This window comes from Electrophorus electricus, chromosome 2, assembly GCF_013358815.1.
Source record: "Electrophorus electricus isolate fEleEle1 chromosome 2, fEleEle1.pri, whole genome shotgun sequence".
Classification (NCBI taxonomy): domain Eukaryota; kingdom Metazoa; phylum Chordata; class Actinopteri; order Gymnotiformes; family Gymnotidae; genus Electrophorus; species Electrophorus electricus.
In genome coordinates, this window is record NC_049536.1 from 7,080,957 (window position 1) to 7,103,397 (window position 22,441).

General features: G+C 39.5%; 1 protein-coding gene across 3 annotated transcripts in view; it reads left to right on the plus strand.

Moving 5' to 3' along the window:
- Window positions 1-22,441, plus strand: part of cadps2 (Ca++-dependent secretion activator 2) — a 75,939-nt gene that overhangs the window by 17,288 nt on the left and 36,210 nt on the right. For all 3 annotated transcript variants that reach the window (XM_035523760.1, XM_035523759.1, XM_035523761.1), the window contains exons 6-12: window positions 434-573; window positions 6,459-6,525; window positions 6,754-6,862; window positions 7,932-8,141; window positions 11,940-12,067; window positions 17,430-17,617; window positions 21,886-21,987. In XM_035523760.1, coding sequence (XP_035379653.1) covers window positions 434-573; window positions 6,459-6,525; window positions 6,754-6,862; window positions 7,932-8,141; window positions 11,940-12,067; window positions 17,430-17,617; window positions 21,886-21,987 — 944 coding nt within the window. The remainder of the gene's footprint in view (window positions 1-433; window positions 574-6,458; window positions 6,526-6,753; window positions 6,863-7,931; window positions 8,142-11,939; window positions 12,068-17,429; window positions 17,618-21,885; window positions 21,988-22,441) is intronic.

Sequence of the window (22,441 nt, forward strand, 5' to 3'; positions counted from 1 at the left end):
GGACCAGAAATGGGTGCCCTTGCTATATGCCAGATTTCCTTCCACAGGCTGAGAGTTGGGGTGCATGTCTGTGTGCATGTCTGCGTGTGTGTCTGTCTGTCTGTGTGTATTTGAGTATGTGCAAGTGAGTAAGAACTACATGAAAGAAGTGTTGGAGTCATTGCAATGGAGTTCAAGCTCCCAGGCTAACAGATGGAGGCTCTCCCATTAGAGACCCCCACTGAGCATCTGCTCCGCCTACATCCATTCCCTTCTCTCTTACATGCATCTTTCTGCTACACTCTCTTATCTCTTTGTTAATTCCTCATTTTGATCATCCATCCCTCTCTGTCCATCTATTCATCCATCCATCCATCTATCCATCCATCCATGTGCTTTCTGCTTGTGTTTGTGTTCATCCATCCAGTTTAACAAGTTTCCTTCTCCTAACCAGGTGGTGCTGAACCCTACCACAAATGGGCCAAAAGCTGCAGAGCTGCACAAGATGGTGATCCCCAAAAACAGCCAGGACACCGACCTGAAGATCAAACTGGCTGTGCGTATGGACAAGCCCCCCAACATGAAGCACAGTGGGTGGGTTTAGACTGATTACTGAGTTCCTGTGTCTAGATCCAATTTGACAACCCATGCTCAGAAGGCTGAGCAGACATCCCAGTACATTTTTGCATACACAGTCAATGTTTCTGTTGTACTGTACAAGAATATTTAAAAAATCTTCAGTTCATGCTATTCGAGCTGCTTCTTATTTCCACAAGGGGGCACCAGAGATTTGTTTTCATTGGTGCAAACAGACTTTTCATGTTTTTATTTCCGTGCTTTTGAAGAACACCATTATATGGGTAAAATAGACTTATTGATGCTAGATCAATTGATGTTCCATGAGAAGTTGCTTACCCATTTGTATAGGGGTAATTCTAGTTCTAGTTAAAAGAATGCTTTGGAAGTTAATCAAAGGTAGAAAAGGATGATGTTGCCATCTAGAGGCCAAGGACTTTCACAGAATTTTGGAAAGGATATTGAACAACTGCTTACATTTTCTTCAGGAAATGTACTCTTATAATGTTTGAATTATAGGGTGCTCTGGCACCTTTTCATAGTGTCATTCAGTAAACCACAAGCTCAGACCAGTTTGTTATTTTGGATAATGAGTAGTCCTGGTAGTAGATGCTTGCTGTTCCCAGAGTTCCCATAAAGCAGTGCCATTGAAGAAGTGAGCTGGGCCACCTCCTGCATCTCCTGCTGTCTGTAGGTCTGGGTCGAGAGGTCAGCCTCTGCCACAGACCCGCTAATTATACAGGAGGCCCAGCAGACTCTGCCTATAGAGCTGCTCCCTGCGAGGCCCCGGCTAATTGGCTGAAAGCTATTCATTCTAGTATTACCTATTTTATGTGACAACTTTAAACAGTTTTAAAGTAGTCCTGGACCCTCCCTTACAGAGATTCTTATTTATAACCAGGATGCACATATTTGTATATGGTTTCTGCTTTTGGATAAGGTTTCATGATGACATATGAAAGTGGGGATATCTGATTAAGCTTCTCACGTTCTATTATAAAACCAACTAATTGTAGTGTAGTAATGTTGGCTGGACATTTCAATCATTATGATTATAATATGATTTTCTAGAAACCAGATTAATTTTCACAAGCCTTGGAGGTATGGAAACCACTGTCAGACACTGTGTGGTTCCCTGTTTGTCTGAACTCATGACATGCTATTATAAAGCAAATGAAAAGGCTGGGTAATGCTGTGTGGTTTGTGCGAGAGCCACTGCAGGGGCACTTGACTCAGCATGAATGTTATTTTCTTTGAAGCTATAGCTGTCATAGCCTGATTGCTGCTGATGTCATTTCAAGTCCTTCAAGAACAAGTTGTGAGCCTTCAGTTCGGCATCAGTGATTATACCTTGTTCCTTTTTTTTTTTTTTGCTCTTGTTTTTACTGTAGCATTTCAAAGATTTGTCAGGTTAGAAACAGATTCTGCCAGTTTCAGCTTAACTGTGTCGGCACAGCTAAAGACTAACAAGAACACACAAACACACACACATGCACACACACCTGAGGACGTCTTGCATAAAGGCAAAGAAAGAGAAGGATTGTAAGGGGATTTTCAGGTTGAATGCTCCCCATTAAGAGCAGCCATCTGTTTAGCAGTGGAGAGAGTGAAGAATTGGGCACTGTTGCATTTGGCAGTGTGACCCCTTCGTGCCTCATAACGGGAGAGCCGCCAGCTTCAGGATTTTTTTGCTTTTGTCTGTCTGGTTCTCTTCCTCCATTTCTCTCCCTCTTTTTCTCTTTCCATCTCCCTCTCTTGCTCTTTCACCTCCAACGTTAACTTCTCTGTCTCTTTTTTTCTTTTCTCACTTTCCTTTTCATAGATTTAAAAAACTATCCTGTCAGTCAATAAAGAGAAAAGGACATTGGTCAGAGATCCATCTAAATACATTTTCCCCTCTGGATTCTAACTGTTGCCCCTCAGAAATCTCTTGCAGTCCCCTTTTTGGTTGCAGTCTCACCAACTTTGTTTTGTAACACTGTTCATTCATAGGTGGTTTGGACTTTGAGCTTCATTAAAGACATACTTGCATGTAGCCTTTTCCCACTACCTGCATGTGTGATTTAGTGATTTAGATATAATGTCTAAGCCTTTCTCTCTTATGTTTTAGCACTACTGGATCTATAGTCTTATGAGGTAACGATATGGATATTTAACATTATATCCTTAACATCTCATAAAGGTGAATACAACCTCTTTTGTAAGCAGTGAACTTCCAGTGATTTTGATTTCCAATTTTATCTTTAGATGTCACCCTGTAGCAATTGAACTTGCTATAAAATCATAAGCATAGCAAGCAATGCAGATGAAACAAAATTTAATCACGTACATATTTGGCATTGTTGGAAAATGGAGGTACAATTACTTGAGAGTGTCTTTCTCATCAATAATACAGTAACAATAGCTTTTTATTTGCATCATTTCTTTGCATCATTTTTTTGCATCATTAATTTTCATTGGGTTATATTTGCACTTTCCTTTATATTTGCTCTAAAATATACTTACCAATCCATTTATTAGAAACACATACCTTGCAGCTATACTCACTTCATTAGGTAAATCCATATTGTAGATACAGTTAGTGTACATTTACACAGTAGCCCAACTTTTGACATGGATAATCAATTCACCAACCACCATTTAATCAGTGATCAGTTTCTAACAAAACTATGGCTGACAGTATATTATTGTGCCATGAAAGCCAGAAGCATGAAGGCATGATACAAGCATAAGTGGTATTAATTGAAGTCCTTAGTGAAACTGCAATGAAAAATAACTATTATATGAAAAGGTAAAGAGACAGAGAGTCATCAAGGACACTGAAATGGGTAAACAGGGTAACCAGAAGCATGCACGAGGAAACCTACATTCAAATAGCAGACCAAGAAGATGACAAAAACCAGGGACATTTATACACAGAGAAATTAATGCAGAACGCCTGGGGAAAATGACTTGGCGGCGCTATAGGAAAAAGTTAGGTGAGGGGCATGACAAGGGGGTGGAGCTGGGGAGGAGGACAGAACCAAAACAAAAGCACATGGCAAAAGAAAAACATGGAGCAAATGCAGGCTAAACCAAGTGAGCCGGAGAGGAAAACAGAACCAAAACAACACAAAAGCACATGGCAAAAGAAACACATTAAACAAGAACTAAGAGCAAGGTGTGCGCTTATTCGCACGACAGTAAATTAATTCGAGCGCGTGTATAGTGACGGTGTATTCTACACCAAACACGACATTAATTTTTTTGGCCCTCTGTTCGATTTCTTTTGCGAACCTTCGCCGGCGACAAAAACTCACTGACCAATCACCGTTGCTTCTGGTGTTGCCATCGCGTCAGGGAGACTCCCAAATGGTAGCTTACTGCGGTCGTTTTAAATGAGTCGCCTGTAGTCACGGATCTGTGAAATACAAGGCGATGCAAGACTGTCACTTGATACGTTAATTATGTATGAAAAAGCTTAAAATAGTTATGTAATAGGAAATAGCGTAACAGTATTTGGCACCTCTATAACGTATCTCTGTAGACAGTATATTTGACTTTGACAGAGAAACATAAACGTTAGCTAATGTCATCTATGTTTAATGTAGATGTTTAAATGTGGAGCTAGCATATCCACCAGGGATTCAAACTGGGTTACTGACAGACGAAAGTATCCGCGAAAGCGCTCCTGATAACGTTTCAGCTCGTGTATGAAACGGCGAAACTCTGTGCTCCTCTCTTTTTTCCAAAATTAGACCCAGTATCGGCGTTTGCATTTTTCTGTGAGCAGCAAATGATTTTTTTCATCACTTGAAGACATTTTGTTCATCTTGGTTATTTCGCTGCAAAAAAAAAAATTAGGGGGGAGGTGAAATTCTGTCGAGTCCGGTGTGTATAGTATTTTGCATTTTCGCGTCGCGTTCAGTGTGTAACGACCGTAACAGCGTTTAGTCAGACAAAGCTTAATAAGTGACATTAGTATGACAGTTATTTGGCTGATGGACCGCATTCCAACACAGTGTTATTGTTGATATTGTAGTGACATGCATACATGTTTAGTAGGCATAGCAGTGCTGCTATTTTTTTCACATATGTCAAATTAGTTCTGCATTATTCCACCACCCAATATCCAAGTACGAGTGGTCATTTGATCATTAAGTGATCACCGATGTAGAGGTCGAAGGCAGATACATTATACATGATAACATTGGCTTTATGCTCTGCATATCTTCAAAGTGTTTCCAATAAAGTTTTACTAAGAAAGCAATTGTTGAGTATACAAATTCTTTAGCTTTTGATGCATTAAGCTTCTGATGGTTCTTAGAACACAATGAAACCAGTTTTGTTGCAATAATTTCATCTGTTGCTTGCATAATAGAAAAAGTCGATCATAATTTGGTCCAAATCTAGGCTCCCAGGGGTGGGTGAATATACCCTGAAAGACAGAATGCACGGTACATGCTGCAATTCAGTCATTTTACTTGAATAGTAATTATGTGAAAATTAAAGTCAGATGTAGTGCAGCTAAAGAACCATATGAGGGCACTACCATCATGTCAGTCTGAAAACATGACGGTCAACATAATTAAGGCTCTCACTTCTTGCTTGTATCGTACGCTGATGAATTTTGATGCGCTTTTATCAGCATTGTTTGCCTTGCTACAATACACTAACCTATTTCGTGACAGAATCATAAGGCTTGATAACAGATACTGTACATATTTACTGGATGTAATTGCATTAGCTACTCTAAAGGTATTTTGTTACCTTTGACTTGTCAGTGTAAACCAGAAAGCAACATGTTCTCATGTAGTGACACAGTTCAGATTTTCTTAGAAAGCATTCTATTTCCTGCCTTCTGAGTAAACTATTTCTTGCAAAACCTTAATTCAATTTGTTTGTAAATAGGCTTATTCTTAAGCCTTGAATTTAGTTCAATATATAAACATAAATACGTTCTCTTACTGTCATGAAAATCACTAATAAAAATGACAGGGTTTTTTTTTCTTAAAATTACTCTCAGGCAGTTGAAATTCTGTCTTTCCATTTAACCATTGTAATCTGAGCAAGTTCTATTCTCAAATTATGGAAAGAAAACAATAGAAACATTCGGATACCCTTAACACTATCATTCACTCACTGCCTGAACTGCAGTGTAAAGGACAGGAAAGTGCCTGCAGACGGCCCGTGCAAACGAAGGTCATCCCAGCTGTCAATTGCTGGATATTGATGTCATCTAAATGGGAGCATGGGTATATAAAAGGTGTTAGAGAGTGAACAGAAAATCATTTTCACAAGTGGATGGTTGCTTCTGCCACATGTTAACCCAACTTGGGCAGCCTGGCCCAGTTCCATTGGACATTCTTTTCTCCTTCAACCTTGTCAAGAGGCTCCCCCACTTCTCTCCCCCCGTCATCTCCTCTATCCTTTAAAAATGTCTTTGCCATTAATTTATTTATTTTCACATATAGCTTACTTTAACCCTGATCTTTGTTGGAAAAAGCTGCAAGATTAATCAAAGCAACCTAGATTTTTTTTTTCCCTATTATAATTATATGAAATTATGTATTTCTTCAAGAGGGGTATGGTTCACAAGTCAAAGCATCTCTTTAAAGGAGAGTCTTTAAAGCAGGTTAGAAATTTTCATAGTAAAAGTTTACTTTTAAAAATGCCTCATGTAATGTTGCATTTGAAAAAAATAAACTAACTAATACTGCATAATTTAAAATGAGCTTCCATTAAACGTGCAGTATCTACATTCTTTTCTGTCTTTTAAATTTAAGCCTATTCAAACACAGGTTTAGTGTGTGGTTGTGTTGGTGTGGTTGTGTCTGCGTGCACACACACTCGTGTGTTCATGCCTATGCATGTATTTGTTCAGCTGCTGTTTTGACATTGTAATATTTGTTTTTCTTCTCAAGGTACCTGTATGCATTAGGACAGAGAGTTTGGAAACGATGGAAAAAGCGATATTTTGTCCTTGTTCAGGTAAAATACCACGACACAGCTCAGGTTGTTTAGTCAGCCATTAAATTGTATTTTAACCTTGCAAAAGAATGTCTTCCTGGTGAAGCTTCATTGATTTGTACAATTTTCTCCATACAAGAAAGACATAGCAGTTGTTGTATCTTTGAACCAGTTCTTTTTTATTTGCTTTTAATTTTTCACCATATCTAAGATAGTTATGGTGTCAGTGAATAATGTTGTTCGTTTCAGGTCAGTCAGTACACATTTGCCATGTGCAGCTACAGAGAGAAGAAATCAGAACCACATGAGCTCATGCAGTTGGACGGTTATACTGTAGATTATTCCGATCCGCAGCCAGGTGAGTTACACTGGGCTGGTGCTCCACTTATGTCTGAATTCCCCAGTACTGAGCCAAACACTAACGGATACCACAAATTGTACATAAATTGATAAGTAATGGAGCCTAAATTAGCCAAGTTATGTTATTTATAGTTAAATGACATCAAAGCCTTTAAACCTCCAGAGAGTTTGGAAATTTTAATAATATACTTTTCTAGATGTCTATACCAAAATATAATTTTTATTCTTGGCTCTACTGCATCTTTTCACATTTTTAAGCAGTATTCCCTGTTGCTGGTAGACTAAAAAAACAAAAAGATGTACAACAATACAGATTTTATCAACATCAAAATGTTTCATTGGCTCTTAGTTTTTACTTTAGCAAAAGTGATACAGTAATGCAGTTTTCCTCTTTAGAATGAACTCCTGTTAACATGTTATGTCATATGCTCAGCACCAGCCCTGGTGAGTTCTTTAAGTCAGTCTGCCACTTAGAAACACATTCTGTAATGCGTTATGTAATGAGTACATAATTTCACAACTTAATTTTGAGTGTGTGGTACACTTTTGTTAGATTATTGTGTTGTTCACAATTAACCCAAGTTGATCGTCAAGTATAAGATGAATAAATAAGGTCAAATATTTTCATTCACACTCCCCCCAACCCCCCTGCATTTGCCCTATATTTATATAAACATAAGATTTGGAAATAAAAGGCACATCAGTTTGAAAGTAGCTGTTCTCATCCTACGGATAGGGAAATAATGTAGAATGTATTGAAAAAAACCATACACCTGTTAGAGGTTCTCAACAGGCCAAAATGTGGAGAACAGGAGGTAGAGTATAGGTGCTCCTAAATCATAAGCTTCAAGTTTAAAGAGGTGTCCCAGTCTGATTAACTAAGTGACGCTATATTCTTGTGTATGTTTCCATGACCTCAGTAGTATCAGAACTGTGATTTCTTTGAGTATGGCTAAACAGAAAATCTCGAAACTGTAAAAGCCATGCATGATTTTTTAAAAACTATGCATATATCATTTGTCTTGTTTTTTATTCACTGTCTCTGAGTGAGCGAATGCTTTTCACAGGTCTTCAGGGAGGCCGAGCCTTCTTTAGCGCAGTTAAAGAAGGCGATCTGGTGGTGTTTGCCACAAATGATGAACAGGACAGAATGCTTTGGGTCCAGGCCATGTACCGTGCCACAGGCCAGTCCTACAAGCCTGTACCACCTGCCCAGAATCAACAGCACAGCCGCAGAGAAGGGACTCTCCAAAAAGACACCCCTACTTCCATACTCAGTAGGTGACATGCCCTCAAATCTATCTATGGGATGTTACATGCATTTGACAATACAAGCTTCTCACTTTTTTGCTTTCCTTTTTGTAATTTTCTTCTTCAGTCCTGTTTACTTTGGTGTTTTACTGTGGTGTAAAAGCCCTTCTATCAGTTAGAATAGTGCTTTTTCTCTCAGGATCTTTTAGTACTGTGGGTGGCGGGGTACTGGTTGGCTTCCCATCGATCCATTGGGCTGCAGCTCTCAGACATGTTCTAAACAGATGTCAGTGGGGGGCTTAAATGACCCAAACACTGCCTCTGAGTGAATGAAATACACCTTACACAAACTCAAATGCTACAATTTGCTCACTTTGCCCAACAGCCTGGATAACTACAGTAGAGAACCTTTTTTTTTTTCTTTTTTTTTTTCTTAAAAGTTTATTTGTGACTAGACCATACTGACCATACTTTTGTGAATTCTTTCACAAAATGCTAGTCAGAATTTCATTTTCAAGCTTGTGTTTAAGGATATTTTGAGGACTTATTTGTTTATCTATTTATTTGCTTACTTTAAACCAAACAAATTTTACTTGTTGCTTGTACCTATAATGTTGTCGTCATCAAATATTGGAACAAGACAAACCTCCCCTGCATACATTGCTGGTAGAAATAATTCTGGACAAAACCCAAGGAAGCACTTTGTGTCTAAGACATGCAGACACGTCAGACATTTGAGGGCAAGCACATACCACCACATTCTGCCATGCTCTTGGTAAAAGCTCAGTTGAATAAAAATGTGGTTCTTTTCTAAAATCCTCAAGGCCCTCTTCGTTATTTCTCACATCACAGTGAACCTCATGCAGCATTTTCAGTCATTTTTGCCATTTCTTTATGTAAGTCCCATCCTTTTGAAATAAAAGCTGCAGTTTGTAAGTAGCTGTATAGAAAACCAGTGTAGTGCAGATCTCATCATATAAAAGGGAATTTTGGGAGAGAAAAAGAATATTTGAAAAATTATAAATCTATTACTGGTGCTCAATAGGTAAAACCTTGATGACATTGGATGAAGTATGGGTGCTCTTTAACAGTGAGTGTTCCTTAGTCATGTTTGTCCTTCAAAAAAGGTGAAAGATGAAAATGGCATTATGACCTGATTAGAGAAGTGAGGCTAAGGTGTTAATACATAATCACAACTGATGAAACTAATTAGAAAGTAATTGCTGAAGTTCCAGATATTTAAAGCATATGGCACATTAAAAGCTTTCAAAATGATTGCACATAGAGTGCCATTAAAGTTCCTTAGATCCTGAACTTTAATTCACATGGATTCTAGTTTGACGTATGAGCCCATATAAATATTGGAAGGCTCTAAGGCAGAGTGTGTGCTGTCCTGTTGCCTTATTCTCTTAGATGACCACTGCAGACCTGCTCTTTTCTCATTGTTCAGATGAGCATCACAGATAAGCTCTTCCAACATACATTTGGATTACATTCTGGAGTTTGTGAGTTTGTGTGCAATTGTGTATGTGTATGAGTAACAGGGAGGGGAATGTGGGGGACTGTCTGTCCACATCTGTCTCTCAAACACCTGCCGCTTTCACTGAAATGACTGGCAGAGGTGTACTTGTGATATCGGCCTGGCGCTGTGTTAATATCTGTCATAAAGCTCGTGTCCAGCTCGATGGGCCATGTCACATGAATGTGACTACTGCCATGAAGACAGGAATGGGAGACTTCTAACAGGCCTTGGTCCTTCAGTTCAGATTAAAGAGGACGGCTCCCTCCTCCTGCACTGCCACCCCTGTCCACAGATAATAGCTGTAAGTTAAAGTTGACACAGATCAATATGCTTCTTCAGTCAAACTGGATCTGTCAGGCTCACGTTCTTCCAGATCAATATGAAGCTTCCCTCCTCTTTATTACCACATTTAATCTATATCTCCCTTTTGTGTCCTTCCTTTCATTCTGCTCCTTTTTCTTTACCTCCCCCAGCCCCACCCCCACCCTACTGTCTCTGTCCCCGTTTGCTCCAAATGACATTAAGGAGGTGATGCTTTAGTAGTAATGAATGTAATATGACCTACATCAGAATTAGAGTGAAGGGGACAATGGCAGGCAGGACACTTTTCTGGGCCAGGAGAGAAGTGTTTGAGAGTCGATTGGAGAATTGCACTTCTGCTGGTCTAACAAGCGACAGTCAGTGGTGGTGGAGTGGGGAGGGGTGGTAGCTGACAGATGCACACAGCGCTCCTGGGCACGGATGGAGCTTTTCTCTGTCCATACAAATGTCCACAAAGTCATCGGCATGCCAAAAATGGCAGTGTTAATAAAAGCAATCACTAATGCCTGGCTCAGGGAGGAGCCGCTGGTCGTACGGGCATCAGGAGATGTGTCTCGAAAACCTTGGTCTTTTGTGGTCTTTGCCCAGTGAAGTCCTCACTCCGCATATGCGGGCTCTCAGATTGCCGACAGCAAGTGTTAGGCTTTTGATGGGTCCCCCATTAGCCGGTTTTCAGGATGCGTGTGACGACTGCAATGAAAAGACTGGAAATGAACTTGGGCACACTTTTAGTGCTCCCTCCTCCTTTTTTACTCCTACAGTCTGTCTGTCTCCTTTTCTCTGTCTCTCTCTGTCACACACACTCCCACACACACACACACAGTCTTGACCCTATACCCTTCACATCTTGCGTGTGTGTGTCATTTTCTCTTTTCAACTTGATGCACGTGCTCTCAAACCCACCCATCTGCTTGTTTTTTTTTGTGTTTTTTTTGGTGGGGGGGGGGAGTGCATATGGGGATGTGTAGAGACAGATGGTAAACACAGACACACGCGTACATGCACGCACGCACACGCACACACACAGAGACACTTGTCATATTTATCAAACCTGTACAAAGGTGTAATTTCTTGTTCAAGGTCTCAGTTGACATTGGTCGAAACAATTGCCCGTCATTTGTATCTAAAGCCTCTATGACACTGTGTAGCGCACCCAGAAGTCATCTACAGAACATCATGTTCTTTTTCTGTTGCCACAGTTAAGCTTGCATTTGAATAACAGCATTATATTCAAATTGTTTTCAAAACTTACTGAGCGGTTCTGGCTTATGAAAATGAATTGTAATACTAGAAGTTCCTGATTAAAGAACACAAATACCCTCAATTCACAGATTCTGTGCGTGCGTGCGTGTGTGTGTGCACGTGCATATTTTTGCTAGTTGATTTGTGAAAGCTGAAATTCACAAAGTGCTTGCATAGACAGCCGCTCTCAGCTATGGTTCTCGCATATCTGAATGGAGTTATCAGTTTCTAATGTTTACTGCTGAAACATGGAAACTGGCTGTCACAGAGTAGCTTTGGCCAAAAGAGGTGACATGCAAATACAGGAAGATGATGATGCCAACAGAACCAAACACAGATTTGTGTGCTCTAAAGAGCATTCTAAAGGGTGAGCTGTTTCCCTCCTCCCATTTCAGTCCAGATACAAAATGCATAGATTTTATTTTCAGTGATATACTTAAAAGACATGGAAAAACCTTGATGTAGCTATTAGTTATGCATGTTTAAATTTTATATATATATATATATATATATATATATATATATATATATATATAATATCTCCCTATATCCAGCTTCATGCATCAGGCATACTTTTTCTGAAAGTCACATTTCAAAAACACTTATATAAGCCTCATTATTTTGAATTACTCTTAACTTTGACTGATTGATTTATACTTAAGTCAAGGAATGCATCTGCAGATTGTGTTGCTGTATAGTTGTTCTCCTGCGAGCTGAGACAAGTGTGTTTGTGCTTCAGGCTTGGAGAGGGCAGGAGTGGAGGAGCTCATCTCTGCAGTCCCCTGCAGCTTTGATCATGCCAGCCTGTTCCAAACACTGCAGAAGCTCACACTCATCCACCGCATGAACGACTCTTTCTCCTGCCTGGTAAGCCTGCCGTGTGCGTGCGTGAGTGCGTGCGTGCAGTGGTCTCATTACTGTTGTTACAGTTGTTGATTTGAGGAGAGGGCTGACTTGAATTGAATACAAAAAGACCTTAACCAGAACTTGAATACCACTGATTAATTTAATCTTTTTTTTTATAATCACTGGGATGAAATGTAGGACTGTATGTTTTTTCTGTTTCCAGTTTAATCTTAATATGAGTTTTTTGGGGGTTTTTTTTTTCTTTTTAACTTTCTTATTGCTCCACATGTGCTGATGGTGATTTTCATCTTCATGAAGAAAATACAGGTAGATAGAAAAAGGTAGATAGATACAGGTAGATAAAAAAAAGTTCAAAGACAAAATTTAAAGTAAAACACACAACTGTCAAATCCAGCCTTAAAACTGAAAGTTCATTGTAATTTCATTTTATGAAGCTGCAGCCAAAGATATAACACACAGGTTGAAAGCCAGACATTTTTCCAGAGCGCACTCAGTGTGTGTGTGTGTGTGTGTGTGTGTGTGTGTGTGTGTGCGTGTGTGTGTGTGTGTGCGCGCGCGCGTGTGCATGCGTGCGTGCGCGTGTGTGTGTGTGATGGAGTGAGGTAGGTACTGGGTTAAATGTCCACTGGGGAGGGATGTGGCCCCTCAGGCTAAGTGAGAGCTCCCGTTCAAGAGGAAGATAAATGCTTCCAATCAATGGAGCCCTAACAGGAAAGGCATCATGCTGCACTGCTGCTGAGCTCCTCCGCAGAGTGCAGGAAAGAGCCGTGCTCTGAGTTACAATACATGTATGAGAGAAAAGACTGGAATGACACAGGTCCACCAAATTCCCTGATGCACTTGTGTATGGCAGGGTAGGGCGAGTGTTGTATGTAACTTAAAAAACAAAGTTAGTATCTGTGTTTTTGTGCATTTTCAAGCCAAAATGTCTAGAGTACATTAAAAATCCAGACAAAACAATGGACAAGCAAATTTGTACTGACAAGGTAAAGTGTTTTTTACAAAAGCTACATTCCCTGATGCTCTTGGCTTTTTTTAACTGAGAGACCAAATAATTTTGTTTGTGTGTGCGTGCGTGCGTGCGTGCGTGCGTGTGTGTGTGTGTGTGTGTGTGTGTGTGTGTGTGTGTGTGTGTGAGGGAGTTGTTGGAATATGTTGGTTATTATTAAAGGACTACTAAAATTCTAACATTGCCTAAAACATAAATTACAACAAAATTCAAAATCAGAACCATGACAGCAGACAACCAAACAGCTAACTGCTCTAATGCTTTTGTTTTCCTTATTGTTCTTGTGTACCTGCTCTCAGTGAGCACCTTCTGTTACACGGTCGTCTGATGAAGTGGCTAAGTCTGTGTTCAGCGCTTTCTGAGGGTGCCAAGGCTTTTGTTCAAACTTCAGCGGACAGTAAAAAGCCCTGTTAAGACCACAAAGAGCTACAAAGGCCACCTGAATGTGGAGCTTTTCCCATGCTTCCTGAGATTTGTGGTTGCGTGTGTGCATGCTTTTGCGTGTGCGCGCAAGTGTGTAGAGGTGTGTTGTTTCATAAAACCACACTACAGCAAGAGTTGTGCACAATTTGTGATTTTACATTTTATGGGCATGAAGTGAATTAAGGATTCTGTACAATAATTCATAAATTCAATAGATAATATTTTCGATAGGGACAAAGGTGACTGTCCATAGGCCAGCTGGTTAGTTTTATTTTTAAATAACACTCAAATTTCCATTTTATGCTGGAGGAGTTGCTAATCAAAACTGCCCCTTAAGAAAAATCAATAAATGCTACTCTTCAATAAAAGGATAACTTTTCACATCAGTCACTGAGTAATAAAGAGATTAGACTCAGTGCAGTGTTGGGAATTTGAAGATCCCCAGTATTTAGTGATTTCTGTCACTGTGACAGTATGGATATTCCTGAGACAGAAGATTGCCTTTGAATGTGTTATGCAGCTATCACTTAAAAGGCCCTGGTTATGCAGATAGCACTTTAAAGTAGAAAAGTTGTGTTACTGCAAAACACTCACCTTCCCTCTTCCTATAATTGTGAGACACCAGACGTCTATGAATTTCACAGCAAATGAGGAACAGCAAGGGCTAGTCATGTTCAGCCCCGGTATAATTGCACACACCCACTTTGATGTCTACCCCTAATCACACTCACTCCCCACAACACACACACCCACATCACACAAATATGCATCTTTGGCTGAATTTTATTTTTTATTTCTCAGAACTAGCCCCCTTAGATCGAGACTTAATATAAGTGTTCCTGAAATCTAGAGGACAAAAGACTTATTAGTGTTGATGTTATTCCTATACATTGTAACTGGTCATTAAAATAAATTTAAAAAAACACAAAAAATACATTGAGAAGGTATTTTACAGTATTTTGGATCTAATCTGTGTATTTATAGTTAAAACAGGAATTAGGTAAGAGACTTTTAGATTAGATTGAGACCAGTCTCTAAAGTGTGTCATAGTACAGAATCAATTAGATTGTATTTTAGGATTAGAAAAAAAACATAGACATTAATTTATTATATATGATGGTAGATTAATTCTGGTAGTGTTTTGAACTGTGTATGGTAGCTGCAGTGCCTAAGTAAGAGGTTTTAATAAAACATGAATACAACTGTAATGCATAATTACATAATCTGACCTTTTATTATTTAGTTTAGCAACTAAACTGTTTTACATGCCTAAATTAGGGGTGCACAACTATTGGGAGAAAAGAAAGTAAATTAAATTAGAAGAAAGGAATTATTAATTGTGTTTACCTTGCCCATAGTACACTGAACCTCTGGCCTGCTTTCTAGTCTCTTCTTTTTGATGCTGTACTGAGGCTTTGGATCGGCCATCTGCAGGTGGTGGCTGTTTTCCAGGCAGTGGCTTTTCATCTCCTTTTAACAAGTGAAATGCTATACTGTTATCTTGATTGGATGTAAATTCTGTGTGACATGGCCCCTCTAAAATGTCATACTTTCTTTCCTCAGTTGCCTTAGCTGTGTTTGAGATAATTGACTTGTCTTGTGCTGCTGTAGTGCCCAGTTAGCCGTCATTGGCTATGTTATCTGTAAAAGATAAATAGCCCAAGTCCAGATGCTAATATAAACTGTGTTCCTGAGCCATTTTATTATTGCCACCATCTTTCTCTATGTTCGTGAGGTCATATTCTTTGGGTGTCTGCTACAGTTTTTTGTTTTGTTTGGTTTTTTTTGTCTGTTCACACAGTTATTATGGCAGTTATTTGTTATTTTGGCAGTTTGTCATTGTTTCATCTGTTTATAAAACATGTTGAGCATATGTTTGCTGTAAAACCTTCATGATCGTTGCTTTCAAAGTTTTCCATGAGCAGTAGACTGTCCGTGGCAGGTTTTCCTTTGTGTTTTGTTGTTTTCCTTGGCTAGCCTGTTTATTCTCTATTGCTAACTATACCAACAGTATCGTATGCCATATAGTTCATTTAGTTTCAAGATATTACAAGCTTGTTACACCCAAGTAATTGTGCTATGGTTTTGACTGAATTCTTGATGGTCCCTGTTTTGGTTTATGACTTACTCCAATGGCAGATGCCAAAGACAAGAGTTGACAGCTGTGGAAATAGCTGTGCTCTGTTATATATCTAATAGAATTGGAAGTATCTGCTTTGGCTTTCACTCAGCACTGCACCTGAATTTCTTATATCTGCAGTTTATATATAACCATACACATGTGTTTTGTGTGCGTGAGAGAGAGAGAGCAGATCATCCTGCTCTTTCAGACTATGAGCAGCAGTCTGATCCAGACTGTGGTGCGTTCGTTAGGATGGCATGAGAGCTGTCTCAGTCGATCGCTGGTGGTTAATTGAGCGGTCGGAGCCAAGACACGAGCAGGCCATCTGTTTGTCATGGTGGAACATCTTGTGGCACTATGCTCGGCACTGAGCCATTCTGCCACAGCTCGTAGCGGTGTGATATTAATAGATCTGGGGAAGTGATGGGCTGAGAGACAGACATGGTGACAAAGAGGGGGAAAAAGATCGATGGATGGATGAGAGAGAAGAAAAGGAGATGTACAACAGGATGAATTCTATTTTTAGAGATAAGGTGCTTATATAGAATAAGGCCAGAAAGCACAGAAAGAAGGATGATGAGAAATACATGGAGGCATGACATGAATCATACTTCTGCATTGATTCCTGGGGAGGAAGACACTTGAAAGATACTTGAAGACACTACAAGACACTTGATACTTATGCTGATGTACAGTTAAGTAAAGCGAAACAAGGAGGGCTAATGACAGGAATTCAATCCCATCGGGAATCTTATTACTTTATGTAATAAGAACGAACAAAATCTAAAGTGACATTCAGACCAATAGGAAGCCCCACGGTGCAGAAGGAGCATGAAGAGTTAAAGTGAAATTGAGGACAGAAGTGCTTGGCTGTGAGACCCCTTCACGCCAAAATGCACTCGGCATGTGTCAGCTCTATCTGGCCTCTGAACCACACTCCTTGTCTCACCATCTTTAATGGTAAAGATTGCTCCATCTTCATGCGCTTTGGGAGGTCAGGTGGAGGGGGTGGGGGCCTTATCGAGGCCTCTCCTCAGCATCCTGCCTGCTGCTCCCCCGGTGGTTGTTGGGCTCCCACAAGCGTCTGCAAGCGCAGCGCCGGCCTCACGACTCACAGCTTCCAGCGCCGCCGTGGGCGAGCAGCCCCCTCAAAGTGTTAATTTGTTAACGTTCCTACGGAGAAGGCGTCTTAATTAAGTTTGTAAGATTCATGCCTAATTTAGTTATTATGTGAGGGATGAATGAGCTAATGAATGCAGGGGGAGCCACTCAGCATGCTTCACCCGCCCGCTTTCTGTGTGACTTTTCTGCCTGTGACTTAATTGTTTGTGCTTAACCTTGCTCTCACTCGTTTGTTAAAATGTTGGAAATAAGTAGGGTGTTTTTTTGTCGGTGGTGTGTTCTGTTAACTAAACAGTGTTTTTCATTACATTTAGAAAAGAGAAAAGCTGACGTATAAACTTCCAAGTTTTGTTTGCACAGTCAGTGTTTTAAAAAGTAATGAGAAAAGAAACAGGATCAAAACACATCACAGCTAAGTGTAGACTTCAGAGGCTGATGCAGAAATTATGATGCATTAAACAGAAAAAACTGTAGACACTTCATCTCCCTCTTTTGGTTACAGCTTTGGGAGTTTTGCACATAAAGAATAGATTTTCTTCATGTTTATGTAGGTTTTGTCCACAGTGTGTCAGTACAATAACTGTTCCCATCAACAGTAACTGTTCAGCGATTTAACATCAGATTTCTACATTGTCACAAGTAAGACTGTATTTCTGTTTGTCATCCCACCTTCTGGTTGTGTGCAGGGATGGTTCAGCCCAGGCCAGGTGTTTGTTTTGGATGAATACTGTGCTCGATATGGTGTGAGAGGCTGCCATCGCCACCTCTGTTACCTGAAGGACCTGATGGAATTCTCAGAGAGCAATGCCTTGGTAGACCCCACCCTTCTCCATTACAGTTATGCCTTCTGCGCTTCCCATGTGCATGGGAACAGGTATGAGTACATCTTACTGCTTTTCATAGACATGCCTAACATTGCTATTATGGGCTTCTGATTGCAAGACCACAATGCGAATTGTGGCAGCAAATTATAATACCATGTTTTTGTAACATTACAGTGTGATTTGTTCAAATGTTATCTTCCACTCCTTTACATGAAATAATTTGTTATTAGAAATAAGTCAGTAGTACTAAGTCAACTTTCCTGGCTTCACACATACAATTTACGCATAGGCAGAACAAATATCACTAGGCAGGATTAATGTGCAAGATTACAAAACACATAAAACACAAACATATACAAAGGACACAAATTTCTAATTTATTTAAATGTGATGTTGGTTCTGCAATAACCAAGTTATTAATGACCTTAAAATAATTGAACAGTGTTCAAACTTCGTAAGTCCAAGGGGAGAGAGATCCAATCCTGTAATGCTTGGGAAAAAATGCTGATTGACCAAAAACACATGGCTTATTATATATATATATATATATATATATATATATATATATATATATATATATATATATATATATATATATGAGCAATATTTCTTGTTGGTTTAAAGTCTTTTGTGTTTAGCTCATAGATTGTCCTCGTTAAAGCTATTAGTTTTCTACTTACTGTAAATCATCTACATTTGACTTAGTCCCCTTTAAATACACATGGATGTGACGCTTCTCTCTAATCATTAATTTAGCCAATTAGGAGCAGTTATGATTAGCCTCGCTTGTTAATCTCTAGATACAAATGAAAACTGGCAGTAGTGGCTTTTTGTCAGTTTGTAGATTCATTTAAATAATTATGGTCTCTTCAGAACTGTGCATTCCACTGTGACTGTGTGAGAATGAACAATAATTAGTATTCAGCCCACAAAAAAGCATGTGTCTCAGAGAGTATTTGTTTGTAACTTTTCTATATACTTTGCATTTAAACTTTAAAGGTTAAACCCAATGAAGAGCTTGATTCACTTGATAACCAGTAGCTTATTTCTCTAATTACTGTGTGTGTGCAACGCTGAAAGCACAGTCAGACACTTGCGGGATAAAAGGCAGGAGTTTTATTGTAATCCGTATCCATGGTGGTTAAACTAGCCAGGGTCAGAACCAGAGTGATACAGTTCAAGGTAATCGCAATCATCAAGGTAAACAGTCCGAGTCCAAAAATACGTAGAGCAATAACACAGGTAAACCAATCCAACAAGGGGTAGGCAAAAATCGTAGTGGAGAGAAACTGGTAAACCAGGTCAAAAACACAGGAGATCAGAAACAGGAGTAGAAAACTTGGTATGCTCAGGTAAACTGGAGGCAAAACTTCGCAACGACCAATAGTCTTAGGATGGCTTATATACATGAAATAACTGGTGGACTCAAAAAGCAGGTGATGAGGATCTGGTGAACTGTTGATGATTGGATAAGTCGCTCTCCTGGAGACTAACTGCATGATGGGAATTGTAGTTTGCATGTGTGTCGTGCAGCGTGACTAAGGTGGACAGATGCATTATTTATTGTACTAAGGTAATGCTTTTAGTGGGTGAACACCTCCTATACCCTGCAAGCAGTCCCAGTGATATTTGATGATATTTCTGGTCAAACATTTGTCAGTCAGTAAATCTTTGTTAACAACAGGCATGTAAAGTCACAACAGCAAATTATAGTATAGTTTAGTTCATTCTGCTGACATACTTCTCTCTGAGGAATGCAGGTAGATATGAGCAAGTAGATAAGTGTAGCACAAAGCACCTGTTTTCAATATTGTTAATGTTTTTGTACATAGTCTCTGAAAGTAAACATTTAAAAGTAAACTAAACTGCTCTCAGCAACAACACCAAAAATTACATTGCCTTGATGTGCTATAAGAGACATAACTGCAGATGCTTTTTGAAAAACTTGAATACCATTAGACATTTAGCTAGATTAACTATATTACCCCAAAGAAGAGTTTTTGCATCCTGACAGTACATATAGTGCTTGGATTTTATCAGCAGTGATGGATGTTAATCCAGGGTTCTTGCTGACATGTTTCTGATTGATTACATCACGAATGGAATGCCTGTGGCACATTTGATTGGATGATGGCTGCTTATTTCTGACAGATGCACAGTGGACTCAGTGAGGCTTGGTGCTGATCAGGGCTCATGCGAAAGGTAAAGTGTTCGCATCAGAGATGCACCTGTGGGTGTGTAGTGACACCATTCAGACTCTCCAGGAGTGACAGCCAAGATTATAATCGCAAATCATCCTTCTTCTCACCTGTCAGTCTTAATCCCTGCCTTAGTCACTTGTCCATCATGCTTGCCCAGTTTGACATACACATTTACTCCTGCCCCCATCTCAGCCACTCACAGTGAAAACATAACTTGCAACTGGATTATCCTTCTATTACCTTGTCACCTCTCACCAAGGGTCAAGATATGGCACTTGCACACATTGACATATTTAAAAAGTCACTGAAGAACTGCTATGAACTTTACAACCAACTAACCAAGCATTTTGAAATAGCTCTATTTTCAGTTGCATTCTGAAACTGACTCACATTAAGCATAGATAATGAGTTTGGACATCAACTCCCCACTCCCACCAGCACACCCAAGCATTAGGAAACACTGCCTGAGATTTGATGGTATTAAAAAAAATATTACCTCTGATGAGTATTCTTATTACAAGCTTTAATGTTGACCAATCACTGCAGTTATCTAAAGCATATAGTGGTACCTTACTTTTTTTTCTTGAAAATGGTGATTGAGGTTTTATTTATAGAACTCATTTTTTCATACTGTGTTTTAGTTCATAAAATTATCTGGAATGTCTTTATTTTTGAAGGATTTGCAGAAAGTGAATACTTACGTGTACAGAATACTTAATTATGATTCCATGAGTTTGATCTGTTGACTAAGTTGGACTCACACAAACAGAACAGAGCAATTCACCCTGGTGCTTGTAGTTCAATTCCCAAGCCTCTTGTTAGCAGCTGTTAAACTATGAGGCCTTCACTAGAAATAATGAGCTGAGACAGAAGAAGAGAATGGGAGGAGAGGGGTAATGTGGGGATGATTGGGGGGGGGGTTAATACAGCCCTCTGCCTCTTCATGAAAAGGCTTAGGACAAGGTTGGACTCTCTTTCTCTCTCTCTCTCTCTCTCTCTCTCTCTCTCTCTCTCTCTCTCTCTCTGTTTCACATAGGCATACACAAGCTCACACTAAATTTACTGCAGCCCTTTACACCCCTTTTTGTGCTCTTTTCAGATTAGCTGGCTCTTTTGAGAGAGAAAAGAGGGATTTCATTAATAGAGAGGGATTTAGAGCACAGACCAGTTTACAAGTTGCACTTACAACGGCAAAGTAAAGAGAGAGCTTGGTTTTTGGCACCAAGCTGTGCCATTCACAAAGAAAGTGGAGAGGCTTGGAGAGTTAGACACAATGCCTTATAACAGACCGTTGTTGCTCAAGTTTAAAAAAAAACCTTGATTACATTTAAATTGTCTGTAACGTGTTTCAGTGCAAATATCTAATATTTATTAATATATGTATGTTTATTAAATGTAGTATAGCTGCCATTTATTCCAAGAGAGGATCTTTCTGATGCTTTACCTTAGCTCGTTTAATTACTATAAAGAGTATGAACTGCAGGGGTCTTCTACCACTGCTTTTTAAATGAAAGATTGTTTTTCCATTGGATGTACATGTTCACTACCAATACAACAATAAAGGAGTTATTATGCACATTAAAATAGCTTGGATAATTAGCAGCCTGATATTCTCTACTATGTTATGCCAAAATTTTAATTTTGTAGCACAGACAGATCAAAATTTTGGAATGAACATGTCAGTGATTGGAGTCACTAACAAGCTATTATATTATTTAATCTTAATTATAATATTTCTGAATAATTTCATATTACATCTCTAGTTGTATCACGTTAACTCAAAAGAGCTAGGAGCACAGTACAATAATTAGTTGAATCAAGTGTATTGAAGGAAAAGACTGAACTGTGCAGTGGTGTGGTCTTCGCGGACTGCAGTTGGTAACACCAGAGTCATGTAATTAGTGTTCTCAAGATGGTTTAGAACTGTTTCTAAAAACTGGTGGCATAATAGGTCATAATAACTCAACAGGAGTGCACAGAAGTTCAGCACATCTCTGGATGCTTATTCGTCCCTAGCATGAAGTTGCTGTTGCTGTGGGGGTGGGGGGGGGGGGGGTTGTAAGTTAAAAAAAATATTGAGATATTTCATGTTCTAAGATATAGCTGGTGTTTTGTAGGCCAGATGGCGTGGGCACAGTTACAGAGGAGGAGAAGGAGGAGTTTGAAGAAATAAGGAGCAGACTGCTCACTCTACTGGAGAACCAAATCACGCATTTCAGGTAAGTGTGTTTTCAGGCAAGCTTTAGCACCATTTCCTTTTTCACTCTTATATGCAGTCTGGGGTTTTGGGGTCTTGTCTCTTGATAGATATTTTGTGTGAAAGCCAAGTGAAAATGCAGTTTGTAGTTAGTGTGTGATGGTATGTTAGTAAGATGGTGTGCTAGTGTGTGACAGCCCCAGTTCATGCCTCAGCCCCAGTTCATGGCTCACACCACCAGCTGACCCCCTACAAGAGTTTTCCTCTAGGATACAGAGAACAATATAAAGAAGAGTATAGGCTTGTAGCTGGAAGTTAGTCAGCATCATTGCTTAAGAACACTCTGTAGCCGCTACAAACACTGCCTGGGATTATGCAAATATAGAGCAGACAGAGGTAAGACCATCGAGAGGCCTAAGAGCAGGACCCAAGATGATTATAGCTGTTTCAGTCACTTGTTAAGTGTGCTCAGGGCC